Source organism: Athene cunicularia (genome assembly GCF_003259725.1).
Source record: "Athene cunicularia isolate RWA chromosome 2 unlocalized genomic scaffold, athCun1 chr2_part1, whole genome shotgun sequence".
In the NCBI taxonomy this organism is placed as follows: domain Eukaryota; kingdom Metazoa; phylum Chordata; class Aves; order Strigiformes; family Strigidae; genus Athene; species Athene cunicularia.
Genome location: NW_020799095.1, coordinates 18,102,394 through 18,123,494, shown reverse-complemented (window position 1 = coordinate 18,123,494; position 21,101 = coordinate 18,102,394). Strand labels below are relative to the sequence as shown.

General features: G+C 38.7%; 1 protein-coding gene across 1 annotated transcript in view; it reads left to right on the top strand.

Moving 5' to 3' along the window:
• Window positions 1–20,839, top strand: part of STK31 (serine/threonine kinase 31) — a 41,344-nt gene extending 20,505 nt beyond the window's left edge. The window contains exons 12-24 of the mRNA XM_026843061.1: window positions 2,912–3,091; window positions 5,566–5,682; window positions 6,705–6,824; window positions 7,313–7,444; window positions 8,421–8,519; window positions 9,432–9,512; window positions 9,854–9,979; window positions 10,650–10,775; window positions 11,019–11,105; window positions 11,947–12,096; window positions 13,805–13,930; window positions 15,863–15,931; window positions 20,456–20,839. Of these exons, the coding sequence (XP_026698862.1) occupies window positions 2,912–3,091; window positions 5,566–5,682; window positions 6,705–6,824; window positions 7,313–7,444; window positions 8,421–8,519; window positions 9,432–9,512; window positions 9,854–9,979; window positions 10,650–10,775; window positions 11,019–11,105; window positions 11,947–12,096; window positions 13,805–13,930; window positions 15,863–15,931; window positions 20,456–20,638 (1,596 nt within the window). The 3' untranslated portion in view covers window positions 20,639–20,839. The remainder of the gene's footprint in view (window positions 1–2,911; window positions 3,092–5,565; window positions 5,683–6,704; window positions 6,825–7,312; window positions 7,445–8,420; window positions 8,520–9,431; window positions 9,513–9,853; window positions 9,980–10,649; window positions 10,776–11,018; window positions 11,106–11,946; window positions 12,097–13,804; window positions 13,931–15,862; window positions 15,932–20,455) is intronic.
• The last annotated feature ends 262 nt before the right edge of the window (window positions 20,840–21,101 follow it).

Here is a 21,101-nt window from a genome sequence, read left to right as displayed (position 1 = left end):
AGAAGCAAGGACAGCACAAGGACAGGTTTGCTACCCTGGACTTCAGGAGAGCAAACTTTAAGCTATTCAGAGATCTAATTAGCAGAGTACCCTGAGAATCTGCTGTTGAGGGCTTAGTCCATGAGTGTTAGTCAGTTTTTAAGAACAACAATTTTAGAAGCACAGGAGCAGGCAATTCCACTGTGTCCTAAGTTGAGCAAGCAGGGTGGAAGACCGGCTTGGCTGAACAGGGAACTAACTACTGATGGAGCTCAGGAAGAAAAATAAACTTTTTTTATGATCTCTGGAGGCAAGGTCAGGCTTCACAAAATAGAGTACAGAGCTGTGGCTCATTTATGCAGGGAGAACACAAAAGGCCAAAGCTCAATTAGAGTTGGATCTGGCCAGAGTTGTTTCAGACTTTCCATTTGTGGACACTGAAACTGTAAGGGACCAGCTGTATCAGCTGAACATTCCCAAGTCTATGAGTACTGATGGACTTTATCCCAGAGCACTGGAGGAGGTAGCGGATGTTATGGCAGGACCCTTCTTGATCATCTGCCAAACATCTTGTGAGTGTGGGGAGGTCCCTGCTGACTGGAAGCTGGCCAGTGTTAGTCCAACCTATAAAAAGGGTGTGAGGGAACTACAACGTAACTACAGCCCCGTTAGTGTCTAACTTCAGTTCCTGTAAAAATTATGGAGATTATACTGGGTACTATTGAAAGGCATTTAAAGAATAATGCAATCATGTGCAGTCAACATGGATTCACAAAAGGAAGGTTAATTTGATATCCTTCTATAATAGTGTCATCTACCTAGTGGATGGAAAGGTGGTGGTGGATGTAATTTTTCTGAATTTTAGCAAGGCTTTTGATACTGTCCTTCACAATATCCTTCTGGACAAGTCCAGCTGTTGGATGAGCAGGTTGATGGTGTACTGGGTGAGGAACTGGCTGAAGGGCAGAGCTCAAAGGGGTGTAATGAATGACTGGCAACTGGGCAGCAGCAGTGCCTCCACAGGGTTTAATTTTAGAGCCAGTTCTGTTCAGTATATTTCTTAATGATCTGGAATGCAGGAGTTCAGTGCACCCATTAACAAGTTTGCTGTTGGCTCTTGAGGGACAGAAGGCCCTGCAGAGTGATCTAGATAGATTGGTGCATTGGGCTATGATTAATGGGAGGAAATCTATCAAGTCAAATTGCTGGATTCTGCACCTAGGATGGAGTAACACCAGGCAGAAGTGTATAGATTGGGAGAAGAGTGGCTGGAGATCAGCCCTTCAGAAGAGGACCTGGGGTGCTGGCTGACAGCAATGACTCAACATGAGTCAGCAGTGCCCTGGCACCCAGGAGGGCAAAGCCCACCCTGGGGTGCATCAAACAGCACAACCAGCCAGTCAAAAGAGATGATTATCCTGCTGTATTCAGCATTGCTGCGGCCTCACGGTGAGTACTGTGGGCAGTTCTGGGGCCCACAATTTAAGAAGGATGTGAAGATACTAGAGTGCATCCAGAGGAGGGAAACAAAGGTGGTGACAGGGCTGGAAGGAGTGTCCTATGAGGAGTGGCTGAGGACCCTGGGTTTGTCTAGTTTGGAGTAAAGGAGGCTGAGGGGCAGCCTCACTGGTCTCTACAGCTTCCTGAGGAGGATAAGTGGAGAGGGAGGTGCTGAGCTCTTCTCCCTGGAATCCAGTGATCAGATGCATGGGAATGGCTGAAAGCTGTATGAGGGAAGGTTTAGACTGGGCATCAGGAAGCATTTCTTTACTGAGAGGGTGGTTGAACACTGAAACAGGCTTTCCTAGAGGGTCAGTTGATGCCCCAAACCTTTCAGAGTTTGAGGCACTTGGACAATGCCCTTAAGAACATGTTTTAACTTTTGGTGAGCTCTGAACTGGTCAGGCAGTTGGGCTCATGATCATTGTGGGTCCCTTTCAACTGAAATAGTCTAGTCTATTCTAAATCCCACTGTTTAGGGAGAATTTTCTCTTTCAAACAGCAAATCATCTGCGAAGGCCAATGTAGTGCTCAAGTAAGTTTCAGCATGTGACTTTTCACTCGGGTGCAAGGAAGGCAACTTTCTGTCAGGACACTGTCTCCACTGATAACTGATAGATTCTTCCCTGGCCCCACTTGTTTCTCGGGTTGACAGACTGCCCTTTGTTTAAAAGTGGTTTCTGTTTGCCCTGAGCTTTAGCCTCAATGCCTTTCCCTTATGTGTAGTGTTTCAGTTTCTTCTCCAGTACAAATCAAAAGGAGGTGGACCCTTTGCTTCATATACTTGTGGAATAATTGGCTTTTAGATGAAAATACAAGTTCACAGGCTGTAAAACTTGTTTGAAAGGGCCTTCAGGTGTCAGACACATAGGCAGTTGTTGTTTCATCTGGGAATCAGTGTGATGACAAGGTGCATCACAAGAGATTTGACTTCTGAAGGGAGGGATCAGTCCAGAAGCATTTCTTTGGTACCTGGCTGCTCAGCTTGTTTCTTAGTACAAGTTCACTTTGTTTTCTGAATTTGAGCAGCTCTATGAGGAGTGTTATAAATTGAACCTCATTTTGCTCTTTGTCCTGTTGAGTATGACTTTAAAGTCCAATCCTAGGGAACAGGAAACTAGAATACAAATGCTTCTTATGAGCTGTTAAGCTTTTTGTGGTGTCTTGTCCTTATCTGTTTTCTGATTTCTGTGTGAGATCCTTTTCTACATTGTGTTTTCTGGTAGCCATACTGCAACTAGATCTGAGAGGAAAGTAATATAAAGTATACTTCACTGGATATAGAAGGAGACTTTTTTGTAGTAGAGTTAATTTTATGCTAACAGGTAGTGCTAACATTTTTCTGTGTTAAATGTCTTGGTTTTTATAGCTAGTATACTGTCACAAATTCTGGTTTGCAAACCTGTTTTTGTTTGATTCACTTGATGCACAGGAACTGTCTGCTTCTCTGGAGACTGTTTATGGTCAAATTTCTGAAGCAGATGACTCCAAAGAGGCATTTCAACAGTTCTTTAACTACAGGAGTGCTAAAATGAAGAAATTAATTAGTGTCAGAAATGATACGGAGACAGCTCTGCAAATTCTTACTGACTGGTTCAGGGGTATCTTAAAGGTAAGGCAAACATCAGTCTTTCCTGTTGATGTAAAAGATGAAATATGACACTGTAACAGAGCTTGTGAGGAGTAGGCATTAGTAGGGACAACTACCTATGCAGCATGGAGATTGTACCTATGAGCAGTGGCCCTAAATGACAATGATTCAATACAGAGGGAGAGGTAAGGTGTTGCAGAATGGAGTGTAATTTACATTTATTCTTAGTGTACCTTTGCAGTGAGCCAGGGCTTACACTTTCTTATGAAAGGACATCTTGTGTATAAAGATCAGTACTTAAGCAAGTGTAACTTTTGTATGTGTGTGCCCTATCTGTTCATTGTGTGGCTGCTTTAATTCTTTCAAGTGGCCTTTGGATAGAAAGACGATAGATTTTAAAAGATTCTAGTTCATAAATGCTGGTGCAAGGGGTGATGAAAGATCACTGCAAAGAAGCTGCCAATCTGACTTCACATGATCTAGGTACAGATTGCAGACACATAATAGATTTTCTTTTTCCTCATTGAAATGCTGAGTGTGGAGAATTTATGCAAATAAGTTGTCCCCTTCTATTTGCATGTCCTGCAGTATTTTCTGGACTACTGTTCTCATGCTGTGTCTCTTCAGTCATGAGTTGAGTGCATGTTACTTGTCTTAAAATAAGATGGATAGTGGAGGTGGCTTACCATCCATTGACCTCTGCTTGTAAAGAAAGTGTAAAGTAGGGAGGTAACTTTGTGGATTTCCTGTCTCTGTTCTTAACATCTATGTTCTCTCTGTTTGGGACTCAAATCTTCCTGAGGAGACTGCGAGCTGCTCCCTTAATTCCTACAGGCCCAGCTTCCTTGATCTCCTTGTTGCACTTGGGTTTAAGTGTTCTCAGTTTGTGTCAGTCAGTGTAACCTTCCTGCCCATGTTAATTGTACATAATCCACAAGGGTCGTGCCCTTTCATAGTGAATAGTTTTTCTGCCCTTGCATTTCACTGTACCCAGCACATCTACTGTAGCCAGACACTGTTATGAGTAATTGTTCCTTGACCTGATGATAAACACTGTTCAGCAGCAGTATAGGCTTGTGCATGTCATGTGCTGTGTAATGTTAATGAATATAATTACTTGCAGATGTTTATAATCAGTCAGTTATTAGAGTGAACAAACCTGCAGGTGGGTTTCTGTGATTGCTGGGTGCAATTCAGTGTGCTATCCTACAGATGTGAAAAGTGAGTAAAGGTTGTTAGTGTGATGATGAATTTGGGTTTACCTGTTTCAAATCTGAACTTTTCCATAAACAGCTCAGACACAGGAAATTTACAGACTTCTGGCATGGGTTGGTAAAGCACTGGTAGGTAGACCAAGGAAGGAATTTTCATTTACTTATTTGATAATCAGTTACTCTGCTGCTGCTTAACTGCTAGCTCCTTTTTAAAAAATAGTGTGAGCAGTCATGTAGAGGAAATGCTTCTTTGAAGTGTTTCCCCTCCCTATATTTTAAATAGATAGTCCTTTTCCTCTCTTTCTGAATCCAAATTAATCTCAAGTAGCATCAGTCAGAATCTACAATAAGAAATGGGTCAGTGACAGACAAGGAAGTTTTCAGACTCGATGGCTCCTTTCCAGTCTGCAACTCCAGGCTTTGGGGAGCAACATACTGTTTGAACTTGCACTGTTGAAGTTTTTATTTTTAGTTTCTTTTAAGGTTAAGGCAGTAAAATATTTTCAGAAATTTTAGTGGAATACTTGTGCTTGATAGATGAATGAACAAGGTGGAGTTTGCAGGTTTCTATTACAACTGTGTATCTTGTATGTTAAATACAGGACCGTATTTTCATTTTAGTTCTGGTTGCCAGTGTATCTCTTCTGCAGATAAGAGTTACAAAACTGCTGCAAACAACATTCAGTGTAATTATATCTTACTGATTTTTATGTGGCACCCTCTGTATCTTGAAGCTAAAGTTATATCTGACTTCTACAAAAACACATAGGGTTGCCTGGTGAAACCTTTAACCTTATTTCACACTTGATAAACTGTGAAATAGATCCCCGAGATGTCTTCTATCTCGGGTAGTACTATATAGGAATGGAAAGCCCAGTTGACAGTGAAACTGCCGTCTTGTGTATCACTGTATGGACGGCACACATGTTGATTTTTGACATGAATCTCAATAGGAGAAGGATTGGGATTCTTCCACTGTTTCATTTTTGGCAAAACTCAAAACGAGACTAGGACAATAAAACCTGATGAAGGCAAGAATCAACTTCCTTCATGCCTGCTAGACTAACTCTGTTAGTTCTAGAAGTCATTAATATCACTCCAGTGTGAGGCAGTTCGAGATCTAACACAAATCCTGACTAGGTTTCCAGGAGTGCTAACTCTTTGTATTTCTTTCTTGTTTTTCATGTCAGCTTGCTAACTTCTTACTTACAATTTCAAGGCTGTTTTTTGTTTTGTTTTGTTTGTTGTTGTTTTGTTGGTGTTTTTTTTATCTCTTCGAAGCACTTTGACATGATGTCAGAAGCATCTTCAAATTCGGCGGAAGTGGTTGGCAGTGCGGATGAAATTTTCAAAAATGTTAAGTTGGCTATTTGTGAAGAACTGAGTACTGACTTAAATGTAAGTTCTAATCAGGCCTGCTGTGTCATGACTTCTATATATTTTATACATCTTTGATTTCAGTTTAAAGCTTTTCTTAATGTATCGGATGAGTTTATTTGCTACAAGGCAGCATCTTTTTTGATGGCAATGTGATAGAAGTTCACTCAGGCTGCTCCGCAGAGAGAAGAGAAAGTGGCAGCAAACAGCTTTGGCTTACAGGAACTTGGCTGTGTGTATGAATTAACTAAGCTATATATATGGCTTAGCTAAGAAACTGGGGAAATTCATTTTTCCTTTTCTATGTGCAGAGAAGCTTTCTCTTAACTGTACTGAGTTTTGGTATATTTGTTGAAAACACATGATGAAAAGTAAGTTTCTGTTTAAAATAATGGGATTGCTTCTCGGGGTGAGTGTGTATGGATAATTTTTTTCCAATCCTATGAGATGAATTGTTTTTAACTGCTTTCATTTTGCATGGGGCAAGTGTTCTTGCCTTACTGATAATAATTTTCTATGCTTCTGTTAGTCTTTTCCCAGTTATTTATCTTCTCTAAACATTTCTTCCATTTTATTTTGCTAACTCTGAGATACTTCCATTGTCTCTGCAATGAGAGTCCCTACTGTACCGGAGTTTAGCCACACCAGCAAAAGTTGAACTCATCATTTGATGTAGCATCATACTAACAGCAAACCATTAGTTTAGTCTGCTTGTGGCTGCTTTCTGTGATAGAACCAGTGACTCTAACTGTTTAACTGTGCTATCCTAAAAAAAAATTGTCACAGCATGTGGAGTAAGAAATTGGACTTCTGCATGGACGTGCCAATCAGTTTTATTCTATTGAAACTATTGGATGAACTCTTAGACTTGCTAACTTCCCTTTTAGAATCTCTTTAAGAAGAGAGAAAAATCTGCTAACTGTTTGGTTTTTTTCCCATTAACAATGGAATTTCTCAATAAAGGTTTTACGTCTTAAATGTTGGTGTGTATGAATGAAGAATGACTCTCACTCTTTAATTTCCCTCTGTGTAATTAAATCTAGGAGCACGATGAAGCAGAGAAGGGTATAATTATGAGCGCTTACAATAAAGTTATACATAAAGTTAATCAGGAGCAAAATATGATCACTGTCATACAGAACAGATACATGGCCAGCATTGAGGTGAGTTTATGCCTTATTTCTGACACACTAATCTATACTAGTAGCCATTTCTGACATTATTTATGAAAGATGTCCTCTTATCTCTCTATAAGGAAACTCTAGGAGTACGTTGGTGATGAGAGACTGGTTGGGCTAAACCTTAACAATTGCAGTTGTGCATTACCTCAGCCAGTGCTTCATTTTATTTAAACACAGAGATACTTTTTTTAAAAAATAAAGCAGTGGAAGCTGAAATCTCTGGACTCATTCCAAATCAGTACAATGTAATTTAAGGGGATTGAACTTCAAGTAGAATGTTGGTTTTTCAGAAGGCTGTTAATGTAATTAAAATGAAAGACCATTAAAACCCTCTTATTCAGGGAAGGGCCCTGAAAAGCTGAATTCAGGTAGGCTTCAGGCAGTTTCTGTAATGTATTGGACTAAAGCATATTAATATAGAATGCTTGAACACTTTCTGATTTTCAACTTTTTTTACATTTTCCTCCTAGTTCAAAAAACTTGCTGAGGAATGGCTGAATAGAAAACCCAATATTAAAAACTTATTATCAATTAAGGAAACTGTGAAGAGCTTAAAGTCCCAGTTAAGACAGAAGCTGCTTGAAAAGAACAACTTTGAGGAAGTATGAAAATGTTACAGTTTGTTGGCTCTGTCTGTTGTTTTTAAAATTTGTTTGGAAACTTCAATTTTTGTCTATTCCATATAAGTGATAATTACATGGACCAGTTTGTTTTCTGGCCTGAATTTTGCCTTTAACTGTGGAAGTTTTACAGGCCCCTGAGATGAAGCCTGAATGGCTTAAAAAGGTCAGTCCATAGCCACTTTTCAGTCCCCAGTCATGGCACTGTGCTTTTAACTAAGCCCTGTGGTGACGGTTGAACAGTTTTGTCCATCTCTCTCAATGCTAGTTGTGTGATTACTTTTAAGTTTCTACTTTGTTGACAATTTGTGTACCTCCACTTTGATGACAGAAGTCAGTGTCTGTTCTAGTTTTCAGAGTTCTCCACTACCCTTCAGAGAAGTCCAAAGAATGTAAATATTACCCCTGCTTCAGTGCTGTTTGATTGCACGTTAATTATTCTGGTCATGCTTAAGGAAAAAGAACCTGCATCTGTCTCTCTGTAAGCATTGTAAAGGGGCAGTAAGCTTCCAGGAGGGATTTAAAATGCGACACGCTAATGAAACCCATTGAGAAAAGGATTCTTGAATAATGAGGTGACATGAGGAAAATGCCTGCTTATGGGAGAAAAAAGTGAATGAATTACGGAACCTGGCATTGCTGGCAGATGAATGATGTTGCTTTTACTATATGTGATTAGGTAATTAAAAAAAAAGCTCTTTGACTTAGGAAACAAGTAGGCAAATGGCTAGAATATTTGGTGTGTGACAAATAGCAGTGAACAGTTTCCTCAGAGATTAGGTTTTAAGAGAATCTCTTGGGTTTCCAGGAAGGAGACTGAGTAAAATGCGCATCTGAGAATATTTTCAACTCCAGAACTGTGATATGGAAGCTGTTTTTTAATCCTGATACAGTAAGCTACTGTATAGTATGATAGCAGAATGAGAATTATACACTAACTTTGTTATTCCTAAAGCAGTCTGACTGCAGTGAGTTTGAAATGAAAAGAATAAAAGAGGAAATTGCTGATCTGCAAAATAGGGTTCTTCAGGAAATATCCAAGGAACAAGAAGAATATGTAAGTATTAAACTACTTAAGCGACTAAACCCAACCTGTATGAAGCACATCAGCATTTCAATTGCTTTAATGTGCACTCTGGGTAAAACAAAAAATGTGATTTTTATGTTGAATGTTAACATGGCCCTTTCTTTGGTGAAACCTATGGGAGAAGGCATGGAGGCTGATCACTTTTATCTTTGAGTATAGTTTCTTAAACCTTTCTCCTCCTACGTAAGGGGATGAGGTGAGAAAAAAAAATGTGAGCTGTAGTTCTCCACTTAGAAGAGCCACAGGTAAAATTGTAAGCTCGGGTGCTGAAGAAAGACTGTATTTCTTGCAAGAAGGGGGTTGTTTCCTTATGACTAGGTTAAAACAGGCTTTTATCCTGAAGTGAAGGAGATCACCTTTTCTCTGTGTCCTCTATATGGAGGTAAGAAATGAAAACCATTTGCTTGTGAGGGAGTAGAAGGGCACCAGAATTTGTGGTGGTGATATATCTATCTTTGCAGATAGAACATTTGTGTGTAATGCTTATCAGCATTACAGCTGTGTGAGGTCTGGAGATATGAGATGCTGGCCTGGTCTGTGTTACTACTTGATTTCTATCTTTCCCCACTTAGCGTAATGAAGTTGTTTTCCTTTGCTTAGGCCTACTAAAGTCTCTTCTAGAAAAGATAATGTTTTCTGTGATAGTGCATGAGTTGTTCGAGGCCTTAAGACTACCCACCTTCAAGAGATGTCAGAAATCTGTCTGTATTGTATTGCTGTATTCTTTGTTGTGTGTTTGGTTTTTCTTTGGCAGTGTTACTTTGAATAATATTGTTGAAGGAGGTACAGTCATGGTCAATATACATTTGAATGTCCTGGGTATACATTGCAAATGTCAGAAACTAGTGACCTGAAGCTGTGGGCTTTGTTTCCTTCATTTAGGAGAAGCTTACATACTTGGTACAAAAATGGTTGCCTGAGTTACCACTTCTTTATCCAGAATTAGGAATTCTAAACTATATGGTAAGCAGAGATTGTTTGAATGCACTGTCAGTTATTATTTTGGACACTATCAAGGCTCTGCACCCGAAATGCTCTGCACAGCCTCTCTTCATTTGGGGGACATACACCCTGAACACTGTGGTCTTCCTCCTCCCCTTCTTCTGGGAGATGTTCAAGGAATGCATTTCATTAGCTGCCTTATCATGGCCAGCCTCTTGGTAATAGATGCTTTTTAATATGTCCTAGCTGGTTTTGTGCTTTGCTAAGATGGTTGAGGAAGAGGAGAAGTAGTCAAAACCTCTGAATCTTAACCTGTTAAATGCCACGTGCTTACCCTGGATCTGTGTGTCCATGTGCTTTAGAGTTCTGGTGGACTTTTGGCATGCAGCTTGGAGCGAGACCTCTTGGATGCTGAACCTATGAAGGAACTGAGCATGAAGCGACCTTTAGTGTGTTTAGAAATTCAGGGCCAGAAGGTTCTTTTAAAGGTAATGTTGGTGCTGGCTTTCACTTAGCACTTCAGGTGAGGCCTTGGCTTATTAGCATGCTGGTTCTGAATGAACTCCGCTGTTTTCATATCCTTGTATTTAACAGCCCTTTTCTGATGGCAGAGGTTTTGTCAGGGCCTGTAGAATGTGAAACATTGTTTTCCTTCTGAATTGCTTCCAGATTTTTTTTAAACTTCTGTTGAGGACTGTTGTAGTGAACAGTGCTTCCCCTCTACTGTCTGTTCTTTCTGGTACCTGATGGATGTTTTATCCTGTTCCTTACTCCTGTCTCTTTGGAGAGGCTGGCTTGTCTTCCTGATGATTTGACAGATATTTCAGGAACTGCTGCTTTTTCCTTGCTCTGCTTCTCTACCAATCTGCTAGCAATTGGGAAGACAGGGGATTTAGTATTACAGGAAGCATAGTTGTGAATATTCTTGCTTTTGACTTGTTTTATTTAAATCTCAGATTAGACACATGCTTCCTCTTTTGTTGGTACAGACTTTTTGAGAGTTAATAAAATATGGGAACAGTCTATGAGCATTAGAATTAAGAGAAAGTTATTTGATGGCACCTAACAATATGCATTTCTTTTTTTTAAAAAAAAATAAAATTCAATAATGTTACAGGCATTAGAAATAATGGCTTGGGTCTCTGTGTTGTTTTTAAGGGCTACTCTGTATGTGTAAGATCAGAAGCCAGAGTGATAGAAGGAGTTGCCAAGTATCACAGAGCTTGGAATCAACAGAAGGAGAAATCTGGACTATTGCAAGTGTTGTTCCTTCTTTTCTCCAAGGCAAGATTCAAACTGATGATCTTGATTTCTGGTTTAAGCTGACCTTAAGCTGGTTTAAGTTGGACCTTAAAGTTTTAACATATTTCAAGTTGGAGCATTGAGTCAGAAAAGTATTTCCTTTCAGAGTAAAACTTAGTAAACATAATGAATTGATTTATTGCACTAGTGCATGTTAAACTTCCCAGTATTCCTGATATTTGAAACTATTATTTATCCTTGTTGTTGTTGTTGTTGTTGTTGAAGTCTGATCCTTTGGTATATATAATGGTCCCATACTACCCAAGAGCAAGTCTGGGAGCTTTACAAGCTGATACACCTTTAACTTCAGAAGTAAGTATAACAACTTAGACTGTCAGCATTTTATTTTGTATGTGTTTGAACTGAACTCTTAATGTTTTGCTGTATCTTATACTGGTGGAACAGCATCAGCACCGTATTTCCTTTGGTGGCTGACAGTGACTGACAAAGTTGCACAGGATAGCTTGACTGGCATTCTTAGCATCTGGTCAGGCAGTTCTTTATAACTTCCTAAAAGAGATTTTGCTTGGATACACTTTCTAAAAAATTAAAATTAATGCCTCAGCTGTATTTCTAGTAAATCTTAAAAGTACTGGATTTGAATATGTGTATGTTCAGGGACAGGCATTCAGTATTGAAGTTTTAGAGCATGCTGTGTGTGTAAAAAAATTTTTTTTCCCCCCCGTTTTCTCCCTCACTTTGTCCCCCTCCTTTTCCTTTCCCTCTTCCCCACACAGTGTAGGCAGTTTGGTTAGTCATCCCTTCTCAAAGAAGCAGTAGCTAAAAGTCTTTTCTCTAGTTCTGTTTGCTGACTTGGACCTACTTGTAAAAGTCCCAGTTGCATGTGGAAGTGGTTTTGTGGTGTTTTGGGTTTTTTTTTTGTTTGTTTGTGGTTTTTTTGGCCCCCCATATTTTTTCATGTTAGTGATATGTTAATCAGTGATTACTCTTCCTCTTCCCCCCCCCCTCCCCGGCTGTGCAAGTCATAATAATCTTACTGGGAATTAATCCATACTTCATAAAATGGAATTGGCATAAACTTTGAATGTGTACAAACCTTAAAAAAAAAGTTTCAGTTCTGGATAGAAACTTACTTGATACTGTGCTTTGTTTTTTCCATGTCAATCTTTAAATGTACGAATTAAATCATTAGGAGGCATTAAAAGTGATGAAAGGAGTGGCGCAAGGTCTACAGACATTGCATGGAGCTAATATAGTACATGGATCCTTGCATGAAAATAATGTTTTTGCTGTGAATCGGAAACGAGGAGTCCTTGCAGACTTTGATTTCACAAAATCTGAGGTAAAAAAAAATCCTCTAGTGACTTTCTGTATCAAAACAGACAACTGTGTGATTCAAAAGGTTTATTGATAAACATTGTGCTTTGCAGTCAGACTCCTGTTTCATATTTCGGATAGGGTTGGGCAGTTTGAGTCTTGTTGAAGTTTTTGTAAACTTAATCTAATCTTGGAGAGGAAGAAAAGAATTACTGAGTGTGGGCTCTGGTTAAGCAAACCAGTGGAACAAAGAAGAAGCTGCACTAGTTGTTTGTTGGCTGTCTGTCTTGTGTATTTAATGGTAATCAGCAGCATCAGGAGGCGAGAGTCAGAACTCATGTTTGAAGAAGGGCTGGTCAAACTCATATGAAGTCTTTGCCTTTATTTTGTAGGTAATGGGGTTCTAGTATGTGTTTTAGTCTGTAGCGGTATTTGGTAAATTGACAGGATTTTACATGTTGCCTACATATACCTGTATTTATATGTACTTCTGATGTAGTCCTCAGTTTCTGTAGTAAAGACTTTCATACTTGTTCTTGGGGAAAATCTTATATTCTTTAAGAACACAAGCTATTTTCTTGCTATTCATTGTGTTTACATAGTAAAAGTCTCCAATAATGGTCACTGCTGTAGTCACCTTTTTGACTTTCTAAACTCAAGATGTTTGAGCTAAACCATTTTTGTGCTAGAGGTCTGCTTCATGCTTATTTAATTTAAAATACATTAATATATATTGTAATATAATAAACCTAATAGACATTAATTTTCATTGAGAACCCTTATTTTTGCTTTGAAAATGCATTATCTGTTAATCTCATGATGTGTTTCAAATGTTTGGACAACAAAGTGTGCTTCCCTTGAAATAAATTTCAGTTCTTCAACAGAGAGATGCTTTAAAAATTTTTGACAGCTGAATTTCCTGAAAGGTGATATTCAATACACATGGTATCATTGTGAAAATTGCAAGAGCTAAGGAAGACTGTCTCTGTTTACTCTTCCCTGCAGGTATGGGCTGTGCTGAAATGAGCAGCTCATGTGTGGTTGAGCAGGAAAGTTCTACCAGTGGTTCACAGTCTGGATGCAGTTTGTGCCTTCGCTATAGGGGTGTCAGTACTGCTCAGTGCTTGTACTTTCTGCATGATCACAAATGCATGAGTGGAGCTAGTAACTGATGTGTTACCAAGTACTCTTGGCAGTCTGGAGACTAGTCTTCTTCAGTCTGGCTATAACTGGCGCTGGATGCTGTTATGAAAGAGGATAAAAACTCAGGGTCTAGCTTTTATTTTGACAGTAGACAGTCCTAAAATATGCTGGAAACCAGGAGGGAGGAAGCACTAGTTTCAGGTAAAGACCAGAAAGGCAGAGAAGAAAAAACAGGAAAGCTGACAGAACCGAACTTTAGAGCTGAAGTTCTTTAAAATAGTGCTAAATGTTTTTTAATATTTATAATTTTTTTTTTCTATTTTGAGAAGTTTTTCAATTTGTGTTCTGTACCACCTTATGAACTTAAATAGTTCTGCTGTGGAATAGAACCTGCCATCCCTATTCTTCTGTTACTGTTACAGATGATAGATGTGTGATGTTATCTCTTTTTTTCCTTTATGCAACACTTTTTTGTGACCAGCAAAGGAGGATTTTACGTTTCAGTCTGGGTCAGCACAGAACTCTATGGTAAAGTTGTCTGACACGTGCTTTTGGTCTTGAAATCATGGGTACAATTTTTCTCCCCATAGAAAGAACGTGCTGCTGCAAACACTATGGTTGCTGGTACCCTGAGCTTAGTTTCTCCTGAATTGAAAGTGGGACAGCCAGCTTCTCCAGCCTCTGACATGTATGCTTACGGCTGCCTTCTGTTTTGGGTATGTTAGGGCTTGTGGGAGAGTTTCTAGTAATATAGTGGAACTGTAGCAGGTTTACAAAGAACAATAAATGTTATCTCCAACTTCTGCTTTGAACTATTTTGGCTAAATAAGCATTCGTATCTTCAGCTGAGAGGTAAGTGTGGAACAAATGGGAGTTACCATTATGGGCAGAAGACTGTGCATTTTTTTCTGTAAAATATACAATGTAATTTGTATTGTAATGTGATCAAAAATGATGCTTTTGTTGTTCATCCTATGGATTGTCAGTTCTTACAGCACTTCCTATTAATTCCTTGTGAGCTTTTTTCTTTTTTTGTGACCTTGCTCCTGAGGAAGTATCCAAATAAAGAGAGGAAAGATGAAGGCAAGGATGGGACTGTCATATGTTTTGATTTTGGCAGCAGTGCTTAGATGGGTGTTTCGTTTCTTAGTGTGTGTTATGCTGGGGAGGAGAAAGCAATCTCCTTTCCTGTGTTTGGTGGTATGTTGCACATCATCTCTTCCATCTTCGTCTTCTGGCACTGTATTGCTGCCTCCACAAATCAGGGTGTCAGTGCCATGTGTTCTGAATGGGAAAACTTGAAATCTCCCAGACATGAAAAGCCACAGGCTGCCCAACAAGTGCTGATGTTCCCAGGCAGTGATTTCACATGAGTGCTTGACATGCAGGAACTGGTTCACTGAGTACTGGTTGGAGCTCCAGGTACATGGGGGTTTTCCTGGGAAACACTGGCAGTTCCATCAGTTGCACAGTGATGGCTTCAGTAATCCCTTCTGTGCTGTAGCATCTTAGAAACACTTCTTAACGGAGATGTAAACTGCAAGTTGATAGGTAGCTGCTGTCAGTTACCGGTGTTTAGAAGATGAAGCTGGTTCACAGAAAAGTCATTCTTCCATTATGTTTTATTCCCAATTTAGGAAGCAGTTGCTTCAAATCAAGTAATTTTTCTACTGAAACAGATGAACTAAAGTGTAGCTTAATTAATCATAGATCCTTATAGGTTATTAATGTGGTGTCGTTCTGTTAGAACACCTTCGGTACCACTATTCAGATCTTCATCTGTTCTATAAAAAAGGTTTTTTACAAGCAGAAGTGAGTGTAAAACAAAGGTAAAAAAGCTCAAAAAGCAAAGGCAGTGTTATTAATGTCTGGCTTTTCTCGAAGAGAGTATCTGGGACACAACAATATCAGCATTCTTCTGAAATCTTATCCAAGTTTGCCAGCTGAATTTCAGATTAATCCATGTGTAACTAATCCAGCTTGGACTTGGTGTTGTCTTGATCATTTGATGGAATATTTTAGCTCAAGTGTTAGTATTGTGTTTGACAGTTGCCAGTTTCATGTTGGGCAGCTGAAACTCTGTTCTCATTAAACAGCAGTGCCACTTCTAAAATTGAGACAGTGGTTTTCCGAGTTCTCTGCTGCTCTGTGTCACAAGAACCCAGCATTGACTAAACATGTTTCCTTTTGCTGTCTCTGTAATTGGTCAGAGTAGAGGCATTTTCAGATTAACCTGAAAAATGCTGTACTTGGGCATGGTTCTAGACAATATTAAAGACGGGGGAAATTTCACTTTTGTCTGATAAGAGTGTGCTTACCCCTCAGCATTTCTAAATGAGGATTATATAATTAAAGGTACAGATCAGGCATGGACCTTGAGTCATATTTTTAAAAGTGTTACTTCTTTTGATCTCAGTGTGTCTTCTGATACTAACTTTTTACCCATTGTTTCTATGTAAGGGAAACTTGAGCCCCTTACATGTTATACCCTACTGTGAAGTTGAGGAAAAAAGCATTTCCCTGCCATTTTCCTATAACAATCCATTTTCACTTGAAACCTGGAATTTCCTTGACTGATGTTTGGCTTTGTTAAACTAAAAGGAAAAAAGCCCACCAGTGTTATGCATTATGTATCTTTTCATTTACAGCTCTGTGTTCAAAACCAGGAGTTCAGCATAAAAGAAGATGGAACACCTGAGGTCAATGTGGTTGTCATGGTATGTGAATTGTCAGATGAGGAAGATTAGAGTGCTCTTGTTTAGAGGTGGTTAATTGATTTTATTTTCTTAAGTCAAACATTGCATTGTAAGTGCTGGGTTGATAAAATGTTCCTAATTGACTGTTTGGATAATTCTAAATAGCATGCACAAATAAAATTGTATTTGAGAAGGTAGAAAAACCCTGAGTTTTAATATTTAACTCCAGTCTCAGGAGGAGCAACTTCTTTACAGATAACCATTAATTGAATGACACCCGAGTTTTAGACTTGGGGAATAAATTGCTGAGATTCAGCCCCAAAGGAGATTTGAATTACGAACCTGTCTCTTCTGAAGTCAGGGAAGTTGACTTTGTTCATCTGTTCCTACATAATCATTGCACAGTGCTTGAGTGTTATAACAGCCAAATTCCATTTTAATCTCTTAAATGCAGTTGTAAAAGTGTATTTGTACCCTTTAATTATTCTTTGGTTTGGGTTTTTTGGGTGTGAGATGTAAAACTTCCCTATGCCTCTGGAACAAATACACAGATATAAATGGACCCTGCATGATAGGAGTTCTTGTTGCTGCTTTCATTTTTTCTCCTCCTAACTGTTGTTCTCTTGTGTGCTGTTATGTCAGCAACTGTTGTCGAACTCTATTTTCAGTCCCTTTTTTTTTTTTTTGAAGCTGATCCTTTCCCAGTGTCTCAGTGACTCCTTAAGAATAAGTAGACCTGTGTGCCTTCATGTTTCCCAACTAAAGTGTCCAGCTTTGAAGTTGATCCTTTGCTAACTAACCTATCTTTTGGTTGTTATTCATAAGCAGATAATTTTATGGCCCCCTCTCTGTATGCCTTAGTTACCTGAGTGTTTGTCTTTCCTTGGGTTTATTTTCTTGTGTAACTCTTTCCCATAAGCCTTCATCCTTTTGGCCAGGAGTTAAGACCTTTCTTTGTGGCTGCTTTCAACCTCTTATACCTTTGTAACAGGTGATGCCTTTTTCTCCTTATAAAAGTTGGAATAAGACAGGCCGCCATATATAGTTTAAAAGAAATTCACTGGGAGGTTTACGGACCTTTTTCAAATCCTTAGCTTTCCCAGACTTTCTACTTCATACATTTTGCTGTGCTTCTGCCTGTCTAGTTACTACTGACTGCTCTGTTCTTGTCCTGTGTCCCTCCCATCTCCCTTGAGTGGATTGCCATTGTATTTTTTTAATCTGTATGGACTGCTTCTCGTATCATTCTGTTGATACTACTTTGAGAGCTTACTTACTGCTTTATCTAGATTGAGAAGGCCACAAAACTCCCTAAGTCAAGCCCTATACTGTTATTAAAAAAAAACTTGCAAGCAGGTGACTCTTAACTTTCATGTAGTCTTAGGTTATGGGTAGAATTTTCAAAGGAATATATGGAAGAGTTAGAGGTTAATCCCTGTACTTTCCAAAAAAGTAGAAAAATACATTAAATAGAAAATTTGGAAACAAAGCAGTGGCGTTACTTTTGGTGAGATGAATTTGGTTTGTTTTGTCAAGGGAAAAAGAAACCCAAAGAATAAGTCCCTCTTTATTTGTTATACTTGTGTATTAATGATTTGTCTGTTTAGCAGAAAGAACTGTTAAAGCATGGGGCTAAATTACTAGAGTTAAATTTATTATGATCTTAGTGTATCCTGTTTACTGTGCTTAGGTTAAGAAACTGTCATGATATACAGTACCAGACTAACACAGCTGTAGTGGTTCCAGTGTCCAGGCAGGGTAGTTTGTGGATCACTGCATGACACAGCACTAAATAATCTTGTTTTATTAGATGACTCTTACCCTCTATGGTATGTCTTTTAATAACTGTATTTCAACAGTGTTCTCCAGTGATGAAAGCATTACTGATAAAGTACAGGACTGTCTACTAAATCCCTCAGCAAAATAATTTCCAGTGTGACCCTACCATGGAAAATAATAATAATAATAAAAAAAAAAATTAAAAAAAAAAAAATGCAGCATTTGAGCAGGGAGGTGATCCTGTAAATAGTGTTTCTTCTCATCATGATAGCTGTTTGGCTTCTTACTAAAAATTAAATGAATCTCATGAAACAAACAGTATTATAGGAAAGAAGATTCAGTGCTTCATGATTCACCATTAGGGCTAACTAGGGGGTTTTAAATGTATTCCACAGAATTTGTACAGACAGTTGCCCAGCACATCATTCAAGATTATGCATAATAATCTTGAGATACTGAAACCCAACTTTCTCTCATGTATAAGAGAAACTTAACTGTTCAAGGAATTAGAAAAGATTTCTTGGGGTATTAAAAATTAGAGTTGGTTCACTTCTGTTTTACATAAAATTCCTGCTGTGCTAATGCTTTACAAATAAGGTCTGATGTATGCAAGTCAAACTTTAAATGGCCACTTTCAGGGTGTTGTACTTCTATGTTCTTCTGTGGCAGGTAGCTTTTGAAGTGCAAACAGCTGCCTTTATTTCAAGGACAGTTAATTAATTTAGCCATTATTGTTCCTAGCCAGGGATTCATTAATTTTACAGCTTCTAATAAGAGCAAGGGTTTTTTCAGTTTTTTTCCCTGATGAAAAGAACCAGTATTTGATTTTTGACCTTGTCAGGTGATACAGTGCTAATCAACATACCATTCTTTGCAGTTTTCAAGGATTCATTCTGGATGTGTGTGCATGCACATGCACCAGCCACCAGAATCTGGAAAGCAGTCTGTGCTGCCTGCAGTGCATGGGAACACACATGAGGGTTTTACTAAGAAATGCAATATTAAAAAAAAAAATTCAGCTGTTTCTTGGGGGATCTTTTAGACCTCTGGCTGTTAATCCTTGTCCCTGTTCTTGGGGAAAATCTATTTTGCTTTTAAGTGCTTTATCTATAATCGGCTTACTCAGAATTAATCTCCATGCCCATCTGCAGACTCTTGACTGGCTGGTAATTTCCCTTCCATCTCAGTCTCATGCCCAGAGGAATTGCATACTTGCAACTAGTAAAATTTTTGTTGTCTTCAGCAAATGTAAAATTGCCACAGGAAAATAACATTAAGCTTTGAAATGGGGTAGTTAATGTTAGGTAACTGTTGAGGAAAAGCAAAGTTTAGAGACAAGCTCTTATAGCCATTCATTTTGCCATGCCAGGCTTCAGTGTTCAGTGTGTTTCAGCATCCAGTTTTACATATTTATTTTTTTAAAAAAGTAAATAAGAGCAAGCACAATGGAATGGAGTAGACGAAATTTTGAAATTTTGTCCTACAGCAGTATTCTTTGTGAAATCAATTTTCAGTTTCTTTAGTGCAAAAAGAGGGTGAGAAGGGGATATTTGTTGTTGACTGACATTTGATAATACAATGAAATGCAAATACACAAATATAAAGCTTATCAAGCTCTTTAAATGCTCTGACTTTCTTTACTTTTTGCAGAGGAAGTGTGTAGTGATGTTTCACTCCTGTATTTCATTGCATGTGTTTAGATCTTCTTAATTAAAGATTTTTCTTCAAGCATTTTAAATGTTTTATAAACATTTAACAATTTCTTATACCTGTAAGAGCAACTGTTTTCAGATCTCATCTTTTCACCTAGATTGCAGATTTGGGGAGTGGCTAATTCTCCAGAGTCACTCTGATAATTAGTGGAAGACTTGGAAATTGTCTGCTTATTTCTGTCTTCTATTTTTTGACTACTTGTGTGCATTTCTCTGCATCACAATGATTCTTTGGTCTGGGTGAAATGGGCATAGGTGAGAGGTGTACAGGTATTCTTGTACTTTGCTGTTTTGTTTGTCCCTGGTCAGAGGTGTTGCTGTGTTGGTAGACTGTGAACAAGCCAGACCCCTTATGGGAGGATTTTGGTCCCATTGAGTTTTGGTAATGTACATCTTGAGATCAGTCTTGGCAATTGTCTGTCTTGCAGTCCCCCTGTCCAAATCCACTGTGTGCTCTTCCTTCCTCACCAGGTGATGTTTATGCGTAAGTGTAGCAGCTGTGGTTTGGTTTTGTGTATGGAGTCTAGCACTGTTAATGTGCTAAGCATTTTTGTATGTAATCCCTTCTGATAAATTCGAAAAGCCTAAGCATAAGTGATGGGTTAATAGCAAAGCAGCTGCTGTTGATTTAGGGCCCATTACTTTACTTTGTTTTCTTGTGCTCTTGTAGAGAGATAAAGCAATATGACAGAACTTAAAAGATGAAGTTGTAGAAGGTGAGTGGCACCTGTTTTCTTCCTTCTCAGTAGAAAGACGAGCTTCAGTATTTCTGTAACTTATGGTAGTTCAGTGAATTGGTATTTTAAAATTGAACAGCTTCACAGAAGAGTGTAAGTCTGCTGGCACCAGGTTGACAGACCTGGTGCTGAACACTTGCTTTTATCTTGTTAATGAGTAAAGTGTCAAGTGTTGCTGACCATTGGGAAATGCTATGGTACAACCTTTTGTGAGGGCTTTGGACCCTAAGCACTTAGAAGACTGTTCATCAAATACTTAGTTGTTGTTTGTAATTGAGCTTGGTTTACTTATGAAATATTTCTCCCTCTGTTTGTAGGATGATACAGTTAAATCTCTTCTCCTGAGTTTGTTCTGCTGTAACAGACCAACTGCTGAGCAGGTGCTGAGGCATGACTGCTTTCTTGAGGTTGATAAAACTCCAGTTTCACCACAACCAGATGAAGAACTGGAGCCACGTGAAGAACATGATTCTAAGATGACAGATGTGGGAAAAACGTGATTAACTGAGGATAATGGATGTTAGATGGCAGAGATCTTAAAGATGAACTTTTAGTGACTTGTTTTTGTATCTAGTTTTCTACCCTTCATGCAGTAATTCCAGATATGTTTTCTTAAAGATGCTCTAGGGTATTACCTCTTTGCTGGAGTGTTTTTGTTACTACATAGTCAAGATGTCCCTACAGGAACTGCCTTGAAGATTTAAGGAAGATAAAGTAGTACTGCTTTGACAACTGGTAAAAGAAATGGTGGGCAAGCCTGCCTTTTCTGTCTTTCTGCATTTGAAAAATGCAGTTGGCTTTGCAGAGAGTGAATATCCTTCTACTTGCTCCTCTGCAGTGCTGCTGCAAGCCAAAATACTGTACACACGCATTTGTAAAAAGATAGTTGCTTTACATAACTGTGTATACATACTATCTGTTCTTAAATGCTGTTCACAATAGCTACAAAGGTGTGATTTTTTT